Genomic DNA, 17467 nt, shown 5'->3' with positions numbered 1-17467 from the left:
ATGTCTGTCACATCACTTTGAAGCAGGACCAAGGCCCTTGTCTAGATTGAGCAAGGTGTCCCTCCATAGGGAATGGACTCCAAAGAGTCAGTTCATGCACTAGGCAGAAATCCTGATCCCATTGCAATGGCCCCAAAATTGCCCAAGCCATACAACTGTCACCCAGATTCAGAGGGCCTAATTTAGTCCTATGCAGATTCCCCAGTTATCAGTCCAGAGTCCAGGAGCTCCCACTAGCGTGGGTCAGCTGTTTCCGTGAGTTTCCCCATGGTGGTCTTGACCCCTTTGCTCATATTATTGCTCTTCCCTCTCTTTGACTGGACTCTGAGAGCTTGGCCCAGTGCTTAGCTGTGGGTCTCTGTGTTTGCTTCCATCAGTTACAAGATGAAGGAAGAACCCACAACTTTTAGCACAAAAATTTGGTAGAAGTTTGAAAGGCTTCACTGGCCCAGGGAAGAGAGCAGAGTATTTTTAATTTATTTTATAATTAATATGCACATAAAGTACACAGAAATATGGAAATATGGAGCAGACAAGGATAGTATCTGAGTTAAGCTTATAAAATGTTTATTACGTATATTAATTATCCATAACAATAGATTCCACTTTGACATTTTCATACATGTACATAATATATTTGAATTGTGTTCTGTTGGGGGCACAAAGGTTGTGCTACCCACAGATCACTAGTGAATCCAGAAATTTCAAACCCAGAGGGGCCTCTATCTCTCCTTAGCTCCCAGTTAATAGAGCCCTTAGGGGAGATGTCACACACATACTTTATGACCTCCTAGATTCTATAAGCCCACCCTCATGATGGCATGTATTTTGTGAGGGACTTTGTAAATGCTCACACCTTAAGCTTTACTGTGTACCAGGAATTGGAATGCTTGTTGCCTGGAAACCCTTTTCTAAATTGTACTGTGTTTTAAATATGCAGACAATGAGCTGCCTGGCATCAGACTCCCCAAATCGGAGACAGACTGACCAAGTCAATCTGAACGAAGTTTTCATTCTCACCTCTTTGAGGCTTATTTCCCTGCCTGGACACCTGCAGGGTCCCCTCAGTATTCACCCCTTCACCCTCTTCTTGTCTCTTTCACTCCTGTTGACCCCTTTGTTCTTCCAGCTAGCTTCCTTTAACCCACTTTCTGATCTTTTGTGTGTATGTATGTGACCAATGCATTTGATTAGGGCCCTTTGTAAGGGTGTGGGTGGGAGTTGGGTTACAAGAGCTGCGCCTCGCCGTGTCTACAGCATTCAAGAAAATGTCTCTCCCTCCCCATCAAACATTGTCTGCATATATCCTCAGGGAAGGACTGAGGCTCCCTAAGCAGCTCCCCTTCAGTGCCAGGGTGTTGATAGGTCCAGTCATGTGGAGGTTTTGTGAAGGTAATCATAACGGCATGAGTTCAAGATTGCAACAGCCATGTCTGGAAGTCAGTATTACACACATGCATGCACGCACGCATACCCTCATCGAACTTTTATATATATATATATCTGTCCCTTTTTTCACGTTTCCTGAGCCTTGGAGTAGGTGACATAGACATCTCATTTGTGACTAAACATTTAAAAATTTATTCTCAGCACTTTGACCAGTTATGAGTCTCTGTGTTCACTGCTGACCTCTGCAAAAAGATGGTTTCTTTGACCAAGACTGACTACAGCGCTGTTCTATAAACAACAGTAGCAATTTAGAAGACAATTTGATAGACACAGCATGTCCGTACCAAGACAACAACACTTTCCCCTAAGTTCACAGGACAGATCGTCCTTTTTCTTTGACCGTGTGACTGGTTAATCTCCCTTCTCCTTTCTCGTGGTTAAATTTAGGGAAACCCTCACTGAGAGATAAAGTTCCTGCCTCTCTGTCATGCTATTTGACTTATGCCAGTTTTTCGATCCATCAGTCCTCTTCAGCAGCCTCTAGAAGAAGAGCAAAGTTGTACAACAAAGCTTGAGTGCTTGTTTTACCCATGGAGCTTTGCACTAGGCACTTCTGACCTTTATCCAGGAAGCGGAATATTAGCGACACGGGGATGGAGAGATGGCTTGGTAGTCAATGGTGCTTGCTGCCCTTCCAGAACACCCTGGTTTGGTGGCCAGTGCCCACATCTGTCCATATATTTTCTAATATAAGCAGCACCGTGCCACTTTATTTTTAAAAGTATTTGTTTTTAATTTGCAATCACGTGTATAAGAGTGAGTGTCCATATGCAGGTCCATGCACTGACTGCAGTGGCTACAAAAGCCCGAGGAGGGCATTGGATTTCCTGCAGCCGGAATTACCTGTGAGTCATCTGACGGGGATGCTGGGAGCTGAATTCGGACTCTCTGAAGAGTAGAATGCACTCTTAATTTCTGAGCCGTCTCTCTAGCCCCTAGTTTTGCTTGTTGCTTGGTTTGTTTATTGAGATAAGGTTTCTCTGTGTAGCCCTGGCTGTCCTGGAACTAACTCTATAGACCAGGCTGTCCTCAAACTCAGAGATCTGCCTACTTCTACCCCCAAGTTCTGGGATTCAAGGTGTGAACTACCAACCCTCCCCCATTTTTTGACATATTTTCTACATATTGGAGTTCAAATGGTCCAGGTTTTTCATTTTATTTATAAATCAAGATATATTTCATATATCCTCCTATTTTAAGCATAGGATACAATAAAACTTGGACACAAACCTCAATAATTAGCAGTGAGAACACATAAGATACAGAATATTTTCACCTCCCCAATGAGATGCCTTGTGTCCCTCCCAGGCCTCTGCTCCCTGAAGGTTTCTGAGCTCCTTTCCCACTGAGCCCTGATTTAGACTTTCCCATCAATGGAATTATATCACATATCCTCTCATGTTTGGCTCTTCTGGCTTAGCACAATGTTTTTGAGACTCAAGCATGCATTGATATCAGCTCTCTCTGGACATGTGTGCAGGACACTGCCTATTTAAACATTAGTCCCGTTCTCTTGTTGTGCGATTGCTATTGGTCACTTGGCAGTCACACCTCCTAGAAAGCCTGTTCCCACCTCATCAAGACTAAATCTGGTTTCCTTCTGTGTGCTTGACACTGTACCGAGATTCAGCTCCTGGCCTTCGCCAGCTTCCTCTCTGATTTCATTTCCTGTGTCTTTTTTACACCTTTAGACTCAGCGTCTAGCACAATGCCTTGCTTTAAATTCTGTTAATTACTCTGCAACAAATAAATCTTCTCTGAAACCAAACAAACTGGTTTTCTGGTTCCCCTTTATGGTTTCTTCTACAACGTGAAAACAATGGCAGTACTAGTAACTTTTTAAACGTTACTCCGTCATAGTGAGAAAGTAGAAGCCATTTTGTTATTTTACCTAGCACCAACATTCAGACTTGCTTTTAGTCATCTTTATGGTAGTTTATTAGAATTTCAAGGATTTACTCTAACAAAATTTCTTTTAAAAATATGTCTTGTTAAGAAGCCGTGGGATATATAATTGCTTGAACACAGAGGTGAAAACTGCTTTGCCATACTCACTGCTTTCTCTCTTTTTCTCGGTTTGTTTTTTTGAGACAGGGTTTCTTTTCTATAGCCTTGACTGTCTTGGAACTCACTTAGTAGGCTGGCGTCAAACTCAGAGATCCCCCTGCTCTGTCTCCCAAGTGCTGGGATTAAAGGCATGTACCACCATGCATGGCACCATATCCATTTTTCAGGCACTATAATGAAAAACAAGTCTACTGTGTTCATAGTTGCTATTTGTGAGAAAGCCACACTGTGTTCATAGTTGCTATTTGTGAGAAAGCCACACTGGAAAACACCCAAATGCCTGTCAACAGAGGAAGCAATGAGGGAATGAGTTGTGATTCATTCATGCTTTGGAAACTAAACAAATGTTACAAGGAATGGTATATAATTTTAAGCCTCAAGATAGATTAATTTCGAATATGATAAATGTCAAACAAAAGATAGTGTAGCCCATATAATATATGCTGTGTGATTCAATTTATGTATAAATTCAGTATCAAGGTAGGAGCAATAGTTCCTAAAAGTCAAGCTACTTACTGCTCATCCTGGTTGGAGATGGTGTTTGCCAAGAAGGTGAGTAATGGGGAAAGGAATCCGGGAAACTTCTGGGGGTATTGTTCATGTTCTGTTTCTTGATCTCAGTGATGGATGGCTACATGTTAGAGTTTGGCAAGTCAAAAAATTTTGAAGGTATGTGTCAATCACATATGAACATGTCTATCATGTAGGCAAAAGTCAAAAGCTAAAGATAAACAACAAAATTTAAAAATACAGTTCATGCCTGTAAGTTCAAAACTGCTATTGAACAATTTATATTAAAAACTTGTCGAGAAGAGCTTTAAAATTTGTGGATGTGTGTTAGCATCCCAAGATGTGAGCATAGAGTCAAAGAACGAAACGTTAGCGTGAGAAACATATCATGAAACCGTTACCACATTTATGTCCTGGGAACATCCAAAAGGTGGTTGAAATTCAGCGACTGTTGCTTGACCTGGGACTGTTTTTCTGACTGTATCTTCTAAGTGTTTTCTAATGTAGAGAATGATAAGTAGTACTAAGAGAGCGGATGAAGTTTCTGATTTCCTTGTTCAGGTTTGACCTGCCACCGGTTATCTTGTTTTCCATGGACGGCTTCCGAGCTGAGTACTTGCAGACCTGGAGCACTCTGGTGCCGAACATCAACAAACTGAGTAAGTCTGGGCAGGCGACAGAGCGCCACCGATGAAGAAACCCACTTCTCCTGTCTCTTCCCCTCGAGCAGCGTCCGTGCTTTGTCCTACCCCAGGCCCTCTCCAGATCTCAATGATTGACCCCGTTGCTCTGTATATTTTCACTAGGGAAAGGTTTTCCTACATTTGGTTCTCCTTGCCTTTTTTCTTAAGTAGCATGCTCATCATTTTGTTTATTTCGCTATGTCCCATGTTCGAAGGTAGCTTCCGAACTATGGAACTCCATTATGTATACCAAGTCAAATGTGGCATTTATCAGAACTGGGTTCCGTGGCTGTGAGTCAGGAAGACAAGGGCTTGAAGGAGCCTGGGTTGTTGGGTCAACCTGGCATCTACCAACAGTCCACTAAAGTCTCCAATGTTCAAGCTCCATCCCCACTTCCAGTATCAGATTGCATAGAAAGCAGATCGGTCCACCATTCACAGCTGGGAGATGTCTGTCAGGCAGTTTCTCTTCTCCCTCGCTGCCCTAGCTTGTCTGGAAGATGGTCGCTTCCTAGCAGGCAGGACTGCCATCAGCTCACTGCAGGGCTTTAAGTTATGATCCATACGATCCTTATTGACACACTGCTACGCTTCTGAGCTAGGGCACTTGGCCCTCATGAAAATCAACACAACAATAGTAAATAAAAGCCTGAGGTCACAGTCTCCGTTCAGACTCCTGGGCTCATAGCATCCACTGCCCTATAGTTCCTGTCTTTCATTTCTTTTCCCCCAGACTATCTTTTATCTCCAAAATTCTTGAATACAGTCACCATTTTATTGATTTCTTATTTTGATTTTTCTCCAGACTATTGGAAAGTGACTTTGTAAGTCTGAGTAAGATTGAATTTTCTGAGTCTCAGTTTCCTTACTGGTAAAAAGAGGCGACCAGAGCTGATTTCTTTGGTTTATCCCGTTCCAAGATGACACAGAGAGGCAGCCTGCTTCTCTCTGCAACACAGCTGCCCCCTCATTCAGACAGATCTTTGGCAAAGGACTGAGAATTTTCAGTGCAGAGCTCACCATTCTCTGCTGAACTACTTGGGTCTGGAAAGTCAACCAACACCTCTCATCTAAATTTACTCTCATCTAAATTTACTTGGTAACGTGGACCTGAAATCCTGTTGTCAAAAGGGAATTTGATGGAAGGTTGAACTGAACCTGTTTTCAAGTGGAGTTAGTTGATTTTATCATCCCACTGATAATTGGAAATGACATTAACAAATATTTCAACCAGAGTTTCTGGTTTCTGCTTTAAATACATTTAGTCACGTATTTAGTTCATCTTGTTAGCCAATGTGTCAAGACCTCCAACACAACTACTTCCTTGTCAGTTTCTAGGGAACTGGAGTATAATTGTTTGGATCTGGAATGCCCCTCCCCCACAGGCTGTACTTTGAATACTTAGGTCTCAGCTGTTGGCTTTATTGCAAGATGTTTGGAAACTTTTGCAAAACGTTTAGAGCCTAACTGGAAGAAGTCAGTCAGCATGTCCTTGGAGTATTGTTTCTGGCTTCTTCTTGCCTCTCCTTTGCCACTTGTTGCCTAACAGGAGAAAGAGAATTTCCTCAGTATACATTCTTGTGTGTTCTGCTCAACTCACAGAACCCAGTAGCCAAGGACTGAACACTGAATCCTCCGAAAACAAAAGCCAGCCTGAATTCTGTTTTTCTAGTTGTTCATCCAGGTTTTGGTCACATGGACAGAGAGTTAACTAATCTATGGATTAAGAGCAGGTATTAGGAAATAAAGTTAGCATCATGGTAGCCTTGAAATAGGCATCACTCTTAAGGAAGTCCAAGTGCCTCGCTTCAGTATCCCATCGAGATGCTGAACTACAATGCTTGTCAAAACTGAGCATGAATTCAGACCACACAGCAGTGAGTCATATCAGTAACTTCTAAGTGGATGAGGATATGACTCCCAGACTCATACCGTAATGGGCTTATGACATTATTTCATATTAGTGTGAAAGACTGTACACATAGCGTGGCTAGAGACAAGACCCGGAACCTTTCCAATGGTATGGAATAGATCTGACTTGGGTTGGAAGCTTCCTTCTGGAAAGTTAGGCGAGAAGCTGAGGCTAAAGTAAGACTACAAGTATCTAGTGGAGAATAGAAGATTCATCAGGTTTCTTATGTTGGAGTTTTTGGAGATTCAAGTTGGCAAGGCTGGCATTTACAGACAGTAGGCCTCTACAGTCTCTGCACCAGGCCATTGCTTGCTGCCTTCTGCTGTATTTTAACAAGAACGCTTGACTCTAAATCTACTACTGTAAGTGTATGGGACAGTGTCGTCTGTAAGCACAGTGGTTACAGAGGGCCTTGAAAATGCCATCATTGTACACAACAGATTTATATATACTGGTTCACAGTTTGATAGCTTTTTCCATACTGTCTGAGCTTTTGAATCAAACTGAGTTTCATAGTTAACATACACTTTAAAAATATTATATAGTTAGCCACTCCCCATCTTTTATGGGTGCGTGCATTTTATATAATTACTGATATGGATAGATTCCTTGTTTCCATTTTATACAAGATTTTCTGCCTGACACTAGTTCTTCTGTTCCTTTTTCCCCTTTTTGTTGTCTTTTCTGCTTAATTTTTAAAATATGCTTTGATTTTTTATTTTCTTTTGTATAATTTCTGTACATATTTTCTTTGTATAAATTACCATTGCAATTTATACATTTTTATCATATTATAACACCTACTTTACAATAGGAAATTTGTACACAAAACGCCACACTTTTCCCTCAACATACAATTTATGCCACAATTTATGCCTATGTATATTATATATTCATCAGCTTATCATTTAGCTACAGTTATTTCAATATTTTGCTTTTTATCTTTTAGATTGGCATTAGATGTGATTTACCTTCTACTTACGCATAATTAAGAATTTCTGTATTGGTCCGTATGTTTGCTTCTGCCCATGCTTTCTTGTCTTCTCATATGATTTCATCTCAGCATCCTTTTCAAGACGAGGGCTAATGAACTCAGTCTTGTCTGGAAACCTGTTTCTCTCTCTCTCTCTCTCTCTCTCTCTCTCTCCCTCTTTTGTTCTTTTCTTCCTTCTCCCACTTCCTCCTTTCCTTATCTTTTCATGGAGAACTTGGATAAATTGTTCTTGTTTGATAGGTTTTTTACTTTTTCTAGTTTAGCATTTTGAATTCATTATTCCTCTCACTTCTGATTTTCTTCTGAAAAATATTTACTTATACATATACAGAGGCTCCCCAGGAGTGCTAAGTCACTTTTCCTCTGATGATTTCAATGTGTTTATCTTTTGATAAATTTATTCTGATGTCTTTTAGGCTCCTGTCTTCTGGGTTTCTGTAGGTGTTCTGGGGTTGTATATATATCCTCTTTCCCAGATCTGGGTGTGCCAGCCTTTATTTCTTTGAATAGACTTTTCAGCTCTTTATCTTTCTCCTTCTCTTCTGAAAATCCCAAGGTGTATATATTGGTCCCCTTGAGGTTGTATTGGAAAACATTTCATCTTTATTTTCTTTATGTCATTATTTTTAAATTTTGTTCTTCTGTATGAATCATTTCCAGTGAATGAGCTTTTCTGGCCTTTTCTTCTTGATCTAGTCTGAATTTGTAGTTCTCTAGTGAAATTCTCAGTGAAGTGATTACATTCTTGGGTTCTGTTTGGTAAATCTGAATATCTATCTATGTCTTTTATGAAATTCTGTTCTTGAACATGAATCAATAATGAGCATCTTTGCACTATATGTTTATAACTATCTGTTAGCTAAATCGTTAAGATCAACTTCTGGAAATTTGTTTTCCTTGTGATAATGGAGAGTCAGTTTGCTAATTAGTGTTCTAGGTACAGTCATTATCTTGGATCTCACTGGCTTCCAGGAAAGTAGACTGGTTCCTGTTAGTGCTTGAAGGAAGGTTTGATGATTAATGTCAGTTGTCATCTTGATGAGAGTCAAAGCCATCTGGGAGATGGGTCTTTGAGCGTGTTTGTGGGGATTCTCCTGATCAGGTTAACTGAGGTGGGAAGACCTACACAAAAGGGGTTGTACCATTTTCTGAGGTTGAATCCTGGACTACAGCATGAAGAGACAAAACAAACAAACAAACAAACAAACAAACAAAGCCATGCCAAACACAAGTAGTCACTGTTCTCTTTCCTAGCTTTCAATACAATGAGACCAACTACCTACTCCCCCCCCCCCAAACAAAGGACTGTGAGTAAGAGCAACTCCCTTTTCCCTTAAGCTGCTCTTATTGGTTATTTTATTTCAGTGTCAGGAGAAGCAAACAAGACACTGGGCAAAGCAGAAGCCATTCCTTAGAGGAAGCCCTGAAAGAGGTATACAATTAGACATAATCCAGGGGGAATCTCTGAACTAGGGTGCATACCTTACTCACTCTGGGCTAAGGCAGAGTGAGGAACTGGGGTGAATGTGCCCATGCTGGCTCAATTCTTCTTGTTCTCTTCAGTCCCTGAAGAATTAGTATAGGCTAGGTCATCCCGGTTCTTTAAGACAGGTGAGATATAAACTTACACTTGGGTTTTAATTAGGAGGTTTGTTCATTATGTGTAGTCTAATTTTCTTCCTCCCTGGAGAGAAGAGGTCCCCAGTGGCTCCTATGGTACATGATACTGTGCTGAGCTACAAGGAGTTCCAGAAGTTGCCAAGTGGCTATGCTCACCATTGTCCTCCTGCCCTTCAGCAGCCTCTGAAGAGGGTTCTGGAGTTCTCACACAGGGGATTGATTCAGTTGCTACTGAATGACTGTGCTTGTGGTGTGACGAAGAAGAACAGGGCTTCCTACCCTTTCAAAAAGTTCCCAACATTGCTCCCTCTTTAATCTTTCCTTTTCCCTGTGCTGTGGGCTTAGACATACTTGCAAACCCTGAGAGAACAACACCCTACAGAGCTTACAGAGTCCACTGGGTTCTGGATGGGACCTAGGTTAGCCCATTTGACTAGTCTATCCAGAGGGTACAAGATATATGAAAAATGGAAGACACATGTCTCAATCTGTGAATGTCGCTGAGCTGTTTGTATGTCATTAGCTTCTGTGTATGCGTGTGTATGTGTGCGCGCGTGTGCGTGTGTGTATAGCACAAAAATAATTCATATTTTATCAAGATTGCTTTAAAGCTCCAATCTGCATGTTCCTCAACTTGGTCTGATCCTCATTTAGTTTTCTGTTTTCCTTGCAGTCTTAAAGACTGTAAACCTGGTTACAGGGAATGAGCCTGTTCACATTTTTGGGTTGTTTTTTATTTAGAGTTTTCTTTCTTCTCTTGTGCGTGGTGTATGCGCTTGTGTGTTTGTATATGCCATGCACAATATGTTGTAGAAGCCAGAAGTTGCTATCAGGTGTCTTCCTCAAACAAATTCTGTCTTTATTTCAGAGAGAGGGTCTCTAGCTGAACTTGGAGCATGTCAGTTTGCCAAGGCTAGGTGACCTGAAACTTCCAAGGATCTACCCGTCTCTGCCTTCCCAGACTTGGGGTTAATGGTTCACATGGCCATACCTGGCTTTTTATGTGGGTGCTGGAGATCCAGACTCGGTTCCTCATGCTCCTGCAGCTAACTGAACCATCTCCTGTCCCTAAAATTTTGTTTCTCTGAAAGTGTTTTTTATAAATAAATTATGTGAACAATTAATGTTTTTAAGTAATATTAGAAAGTACATTGTCAAAGCTGAGCCTTGCTCTGAGGACCTTTCTTTCCCCTGTGGAAGCAACCCATCATGCCCCTTTCAAAGCATTCTATTGGATCATAATTCAGATTCAGGAGACGCTCTGCTGGGAGGCTGTGCTTCCTACCCTGTCCTCTAGCGTCCTGGTTCTAAATCATGGCAGAAAACAGTAGCCTAAGTTTGAAGGTAGTCACAGATGTGTCCTGTTTGCCACAGGTTAACCAGGGTGGTGGCTATTTAATTACGGTTCATTTATAGTCAGTATCTATAAGTCTTTAGAAACTTGAGTTGTCCCACCCATGTTCCAAGGAAATCAAAACAGGAACTGATTCTACATATCTAGTCATTGTATAATTTTTTTTCCTCTCATGTCATTCTTTTAATGATGAAAGTAGATTAGATTTCATTTTGTCATAGAACTTCATGAGCATCCAACTTATAACTCCCTAAGGAGGCGATCCCTCTACCTCTCCTCATCCTGTTAGGGTCTCTACACTGTGGGCTCAATATGGGTGGGTTCCCAGGAGATTATGAATGGGGAAACTTCTGGATCCTATTTAAAAAACACCAAACAAAGGCTGGGAAGTAGACCAAGTTTGTGTCTGTTTAGAAGAACATTGTTTTTCAGCTGCAGAGCATGTGACATTTTGGCCATCAACCAATTTCACTTTGTGTTTTAGCTTAAATAGGATCTATAATGGGAAAGTTGGCTTTTCAAAGGAGAGGTCACGGCACTCGGGATGGAAACACTGCTTGGGTTTCGCGGCTGCCAAGGAAATAGCAATGTCCTCCAGTGGGGCTGACCTCCTTCCACGGGGCTGCTGCTCACACTGCAAAAGGAAGAACAATGGGAGCGCAACTAATGTCATACTCTGTGAAAAACAGCTTGCAGGAAACGCCATAGATCAGCGGAAACTGAACCCAGAATAACAAGCCGTAGAGCGAACTCATTTTGCAGATGTTGCTTGGTGGCATGGGCTCGTGCAGCTATATACTGCAAATGCCTTTTCGGGTGTGGAGGCAGGTCTGAAGAGCCTTGTTATTCTGAGTATGTAAAATCTGGAAACTGCCAGCTGAGAGATAAATGCCATGCAGAAGTTGTTACAGTAATGACCAGATGCATAAAGAGAGGAATCCAACAAAAGGATGGCAACAGTGTGTAGTGTGCAATTCAGGGTACTTTTAGCTGAAAGGGCAGCAAATTAGGGCTCCAGCTTTGTTTCATCTGATCTAACACACGCTAAGAATGGAGAGCTTTAATTTTTAAATCATTCAGAAGAGAAGAAGAAAAGATTGCAGCATATAAAATTATATGAGATTCAAATTTAATGTCCACTTATAACATTTACTGTACCTCGGCCACACTCACTTGTGCATGGATTACCTGTGGTGTCAAAAATGAAGTTGAGCTGCTGCAGCAGAAACCACATGGCCTTGAAAAACCTCTTGGCTCTTCCCAGAAAAGAACCCACTCATCTCCTAAAAATAAACTTTTTTTAAAAAGTAATGGACAAAGTATAGGGGTCAGAATTCCAACCTCTTTCCATCTTAACCCACCTTTCAGTTTTCTGGCTTTATAGGAAACATGCTGGTATTTGCTTACCCAAAATATTCCTGAGAAAGAAATGACTCTAAACTCTTACTATATTTCCTTGCAGAAACATGTGGAATTCACTCAAAATACATGAGAGCAATGTATCCTACCAAAACCTTCCCAAATCACTATACTATTGTTACGGTAAGTGTTTGGCTCTGGTGAAAAGCTGACGCCATAGACAGGAAATATCGAGCCATAGACATATCGAGCAAGAGCTGGCAAGCTTGTGCCACATGCTTCCTAAGTACATGTGTAATGATATGTGATCAGGTCGGAAAGGCATGGTTCAGTGTGAGGCCAATAGAGTGCCATGAGACATTCATTAGCCACAAACGCCCCTAGCATTAGGCTAACTCACCACTGTGAGGCCACGGCCACCTCCATCATGTGAGAAATATCATTCTCCTGGACTTTTTGATTGCCCTTTACTTAACTAAAGGTCAGCTGGGTAGGCAGTGTATAAGGACAGACACTTCTATGTGGAAAATTTTAGTCTCTTCTAGTTTTTTTATGATTTTTACTTGACAGAATTTTGTTTCATAAAAGGACTCATTTTGGTGACATTTTAAAAAGATTAGACAACTAAAGCAAATGAATTCGCTCCAGTAAATGAAAACAAATATAGGTAACAAAGACACAGAGTTGGCTTCCCTACTTTGTTCATTGCTATGCTAAAACACCCAAGGCAATTGAAGCAAGCAAGAAAAGGCTTATTCTGAAGCACAGTTTGAGGGGCTATATTCAGTCATGGTAGAAGGCATGGTGGCAGGAGCTGGAGGCCGGTTGGTCATGGTCATGACTAGTTGGGAATGAGAGAGAGAGAGAGAGAGAGAGAGAGAGAGAGAGGGAGGGAGGGAGGGAGGGAGGGAGGGAGGGAGGGAGAGAGAGAGAGAGAGAGAGAGAGAGAGAGAGAGAGAGAGAGAGAGAGAGAGAGAGAGAGAGAGAGGAAGAGCAGGGCTACAAGACCTGGTGAGATGGCTTGGAGGGTACAGGTGCTTGTCACCAAACCTGACAGCTTGAGCTCTGTGCTCAGGATCCACTCAGTGAAAGGAGAGAACTTGACTCTTGAAAACTGCTCTCTCACCTCTTCACGCTTGCTGTGGCATGCTTATACCCCCCACACACACAATGCACACACATCCGTGCACAGATAATAAATATATAAACACACACCTGTACCCAGTGAGCCACTTCCCACTTCTCCCATCAAGACTTTACCTTTTAAAGGCTCCACAGCCTTCCAGAATAGCACTATCAAACAGGAACCAAGTGTTAAAACAACCGAGCCCCATGTGGGACATGTAACAGTGAATCCCCAACGGACATCAATGTAAACCATTTGCTTGATGCCAGTCATTTGCTGCTGAAGCCAAGAAATGGGCTTGTAGGGTAGAGATCTGCACATCTTCCTGATACTTAGGTTTGTGACTAGACTTTTACATTGAGAGATATGGGGTTGGAAATGTAGCTCAGTGGGAGAGCGTTTGCCGACCATGTGTGAGGTCCCAGGTTCAATCCCCAGTCTGCAAAAATAAATATATGACAAGTCAGACTTTGGCAGGGTGGTGGTGCATGCCTTTAGTCCCAGCACTTAGAAGGTAAAGGCAGGCAGATCTCGGTGAGTTCTAGGCCAACCTGAAAGTGAGTTCCAGGAAATCAGGACTGTTACACAGAGAAATCCTGTTGTAGCACGAATAATAAAAACCCAACGACAGAAATTGGGGTTCAACCCGAAAATCAGAAAAGTAAAACATCCAAGCCACTAGCGAAGTCTTAATCTCTACCAAGGCTGGGCTAACACAGACATAGCAGACTAAGCCTCTCTGTCCTCCCGTTTTATATTCCCTCTAGTGCTGGGATTAAAGGCCTGTGACTCCCTAGGATTGGGATTAAAGGTGTGAGTCACCACCACCTGGATTTGTTTCTGTATTGATCTTGATCAAGCCCAGGGTGGCCTTGAACTCTCAGAGATCCACCTGACTCTATCTCCCAAATCCTGGGATTAAAGATGTGTGTCACCATTGCCTGACCTTTAGTGGCTTTAGCTTTGCCTTTGGCCTTCAGGCAAGATTTATTTTCAAAGTACAATTAATATACCACTACATCCTGTCTCGAAAACAAACAAAAGGATGGCGTCCTTCCTATGTTATGAATACGGATTTGTTACTACTGTGACATGCCTGTATTTTACTAAAGTATTCTTATTTTTGTAACAAAAATTATAGGGCTTGTATCCAGAATCTCATGGCATTGTTGACAATAATATGTATGATGTGCACTTCAACAAGAATTTTTCCCTTTCTTCAGTGGAGAAAAACAATCCTGCCTGGTGGGGTGGACAGCCGGTATGTACCATTCTGCTCCTGGTCTCCAAGCCTCTCTTTCTGTATGCCAATGGCTCAGGCTTCTCATTTTACCCCGAGTTCCTCATCACCCATGTAGTTTCTAATGGCTGAAGATTTTACTACTATTTATTATTATCATTTGAATTTAAAAAAATAGTTATCGTCATTTATGTTGAAATATGGGTATTGTATCATCAATGTACCAACCCTCAGCTTTCTCAAAAAGATAACTATTTCCCCCACACTGTTTTGCAATTTCTTCAAAGGTAAAGAACTACGCGATGTTATCAGTGTGAAAGAAATAATAAACCGCTCCTACCTTACTACTTATTTTTGAGGCAGATTGACTGATTATAAATTTTAAGTTACTGTAAAAACAATCATGAATGGTCAGTCAAGAGTTGTTATCAGTAAGCCACAGTGTTTGTACCTAACAGTTATTCTATTGACTTTCACTCTCTATAGATTTGGCTAACGGCAATATATCAAGGTTTAAAAGCTGCTGCCTACTACTGGCCAGGATCAGATGTGGCTGTCAACGGCTCCTTCCCTACCATATACAGGAATTACAGCAAGTACTGAGATAAGACTCTCTAGGGGGAGATCTATAGGATCAATTTTCTTGTTTATTTATTTGCCTTAAAGACTTTTTCCATTTCTTTGTTTGTTTGTTTGTTTGGTGTGTGTGTGTGTACTGCACTCAAGTGTGCCATGGAGTATATGTACGAGTCAGAGGCCTCATTTCGAGAGTGAGTTCTCTTCTTTTCTCATAGGGGTTTGAGATTGAACCCAGGTCACCTAGCTCAGCGTCAGGCACCTTATCTGTTGTAGCTTCTTTTTGTTGCTCTTTTGTTGCTTACCCTGACACAAAGCAACTTCTGGGAGGAAGGGATTTATTTAAGCTCACATGGTCAGGTTAAAATCTGTCACTGAGGGATGCCACAGAGGCTGGAACGTGAGACACTTGGTGGCATCATATCCATAGTCAAGACTTGGGAGTGAATGGGTGCACGCATGCTCACCTGCCTGCTTGTGCTGAGCTCAGTTATTCTCCATGCTTACAAAGTTCGGGAGGCCCTGCCTAGGGACTGGTGCTAACCACATTGGACTGGGTTTCTCCATCAATTAATTTAATTAAGACATACCCAGAGGCCAACCCAATGCAGTCAATCCTTCATTAATATTCTCTTTCCTGGTGGCTCTAGGTTGAAAATTAAAAGTAATGATCATAGCCTCTGGGCCACCACACTGTCCCCTTTTCTTTTCAGTGTTAACAGCTGAACCCTGGGTCACATGCATACCAACCCTACGCTTTGCCACCGAGCTCCACTCAAGGCCCATTTTGTCTAATTTTGATCACAGTTCTATTCTTTCAGTTGTTGAGGACCAAGATCTTAAGAGTTGTTGCTTCTGTTCTCATATCCCTTGTCCAGTTTGTGAGTCCATGCTTTTGACTCCACAGATGATGCAGTCTGAGAATCTTCTGTTACCTCTGTTTTGTACTTCCACCCCCTTGCCTGGAGCCCGGGAGCCCCTCTGTCTACACCCCTCTGCTTCTTATCCCCTCTGATCTATTCTCGTTCATCAGTCAAAAGGGTTTCTTTTAAGTACAAACCAGTGACAGCACTGGTTTGCACCCAAGATTTTAATGGCTTTCAAATATCCAACTCTGGGAATGTGTGTAGTTCTAAGGGAACATACAAGGGCAGCTCTGAAAGGGTTGTATCCAGAAAGCCAGTAGTAATGTGACATTCGTAGAAAGAACATTTGGATCTTTCGGCTAGTCAGACCCTTCTTTTTAAGTACACTCTGCTTATTCTTTCTAATGAGCTACTCTATTCTAGGAAATCTGGTAAGGGCAATATCAAAGAGGTAGCCGCAGACGCTGCTTTAAGCCAGTTTCGATGGATTCCTATGTGTTCTAGTTTCTTTTCTGCTACTGTGGCCAGCACTATGACCAAAGACAGCCTACAGGAGGGAAAGGTGTATTTTGTTTACATTTCTAGGTCACAGTCCACCATTGAAGTCAGGGAATGCACTCAAATAAGATCTTTGAAGCAGAAACAATGGTCGGATGCTGTTTGCTGTGTTCTCACAGGCTCTTGCTTAGCTCACTTTCTTATTCATCTGCCTCGGGATTGTACCACCGACAGCATCTGGGCCCTCAATTCATAATCAAAGCCATGTCCTACAGATATAACTACAGGCCAACTTGATATAGACAATTCCTTCACTGAGATCCCATTCAAGTGATTCTAAGCGGCAAGCTGACATAGAAAACCAAACATCACACTATGCCAGCCAGAGAGAAAGTCTTTGAGGCCCCTCACTCACTGATTAAATTCTATTTCAAATACATAAATACTGTCTGTCAATAAGCGTGAATGTATAAATGAATAAAAGTGACTAGAATGAATCGTTGATAATGGATGGTTTTCATTTTGGCTGTGGGAAATTAAAGGAGAAATGAGTAAGGAGGAAAGAAAGAATTGTCTTGATTAGAAAGAGTTTGTTTTAAGTCTTTTTGAAGTGCTGACAATGGGGGAGTGTGCCGCATCCCTTTAAGTGCCCTACAGAATGGATGCCTGAAGCTGTTAACTCCCCTCCCTAAGGAAGAATACATTGAAATATATTTGATTAAAATTTCAAAACTTTTCATTCCAGTTCTGTCCCATATGAAACCAGGATCTCTACGCTGTTAAAATGGCTGGATCTGCCCAAAGCTGAGAGGTAACCGTCTGTTGACGAGTGCTCCATTGTGGTGTACATATGGGAGAAACTGGAATGTTCTGTACCGTTGCTGGTGGTTTTTCAAAACCTCGGAATTAATTCCCTGTCTGTCCTGTTTTTCTGTCCTTCCTTCCTTCCTTCCTTCCTTCCTTCCTTCCTTCCTTCCTTCCTTCCTTCCTTCTTTCCTTCCCTTCTCTTCCCTTCCCTTTTCTTTCCTTTTTTTTTTCCCATTTATCCTTCTTTCTTTGTCTGTCTGTCTTTTTCCCTCTTCCTCCTCCTGCCTCCTCCTCCTTACAACCCCTTCTGGTATTTTGAAAGGTTTAGTCATATGCTGGCCTGAAACTCACTGTATAGACCAGGCTGCCTTGAACTTCTTGCCATACTCCTGCCTCTCCATGCTGA

The 17467-nt window shown here is 41.8% G+C and overlaps 1 protein-coding gene across 1 annotated transcript in view; it reads left to right on the top strand.

Moving 5' to 3' along the window:
* The window catches only part of Enpp3 (ectonucleotide pyrophosphatase/phosphodiesterase 3), a 73450-nt gene that overhangs the window by 17644 nt on the left and 38339 nt on the right, over window positions 1–17467 (top strand). The window contains exons 6-10 of the mRNA XM_057756154.1: window positions 4588–4685; window positions 12052–12131; window positions 14216–14335; window positions 14801–14910; window positions 17000–17065. Coding sequence (XP_057612137.1) covers window positions 4588–4685; window positions 12052–12131; window positions 14216–14335; window positions 14801–14910; window positions 17000–17065 — 474 coding nt within the window. The remainder of the gene's footprint in view (window positions 1–4587; window positions 4686–12051; window positions 12132–14215; window positions 14336–14800; window positions 14911–16999; window positions 17066–17467) is intronic.

The sequence above is a fragment of the Chionomys nivalis genome, chromosome 2 (genome assembly GCF_950005125.1).
Source record: "Chionomys nivalis chromosome 2, mChiNiv1.1, whole genome shotgun sequence".
NCBI classification, from domain to species: Eukaryota; Metazoa; Chordata; class Mammalia; order Rodentia; family Cricetidae; genus Chionomys; species Chionomys nivalis.
The sequence above is the reverse complement of the archived record's forward strand: the minus strand, read 5'-3'. Positions and strand labels throughout refer to the sequence as shown.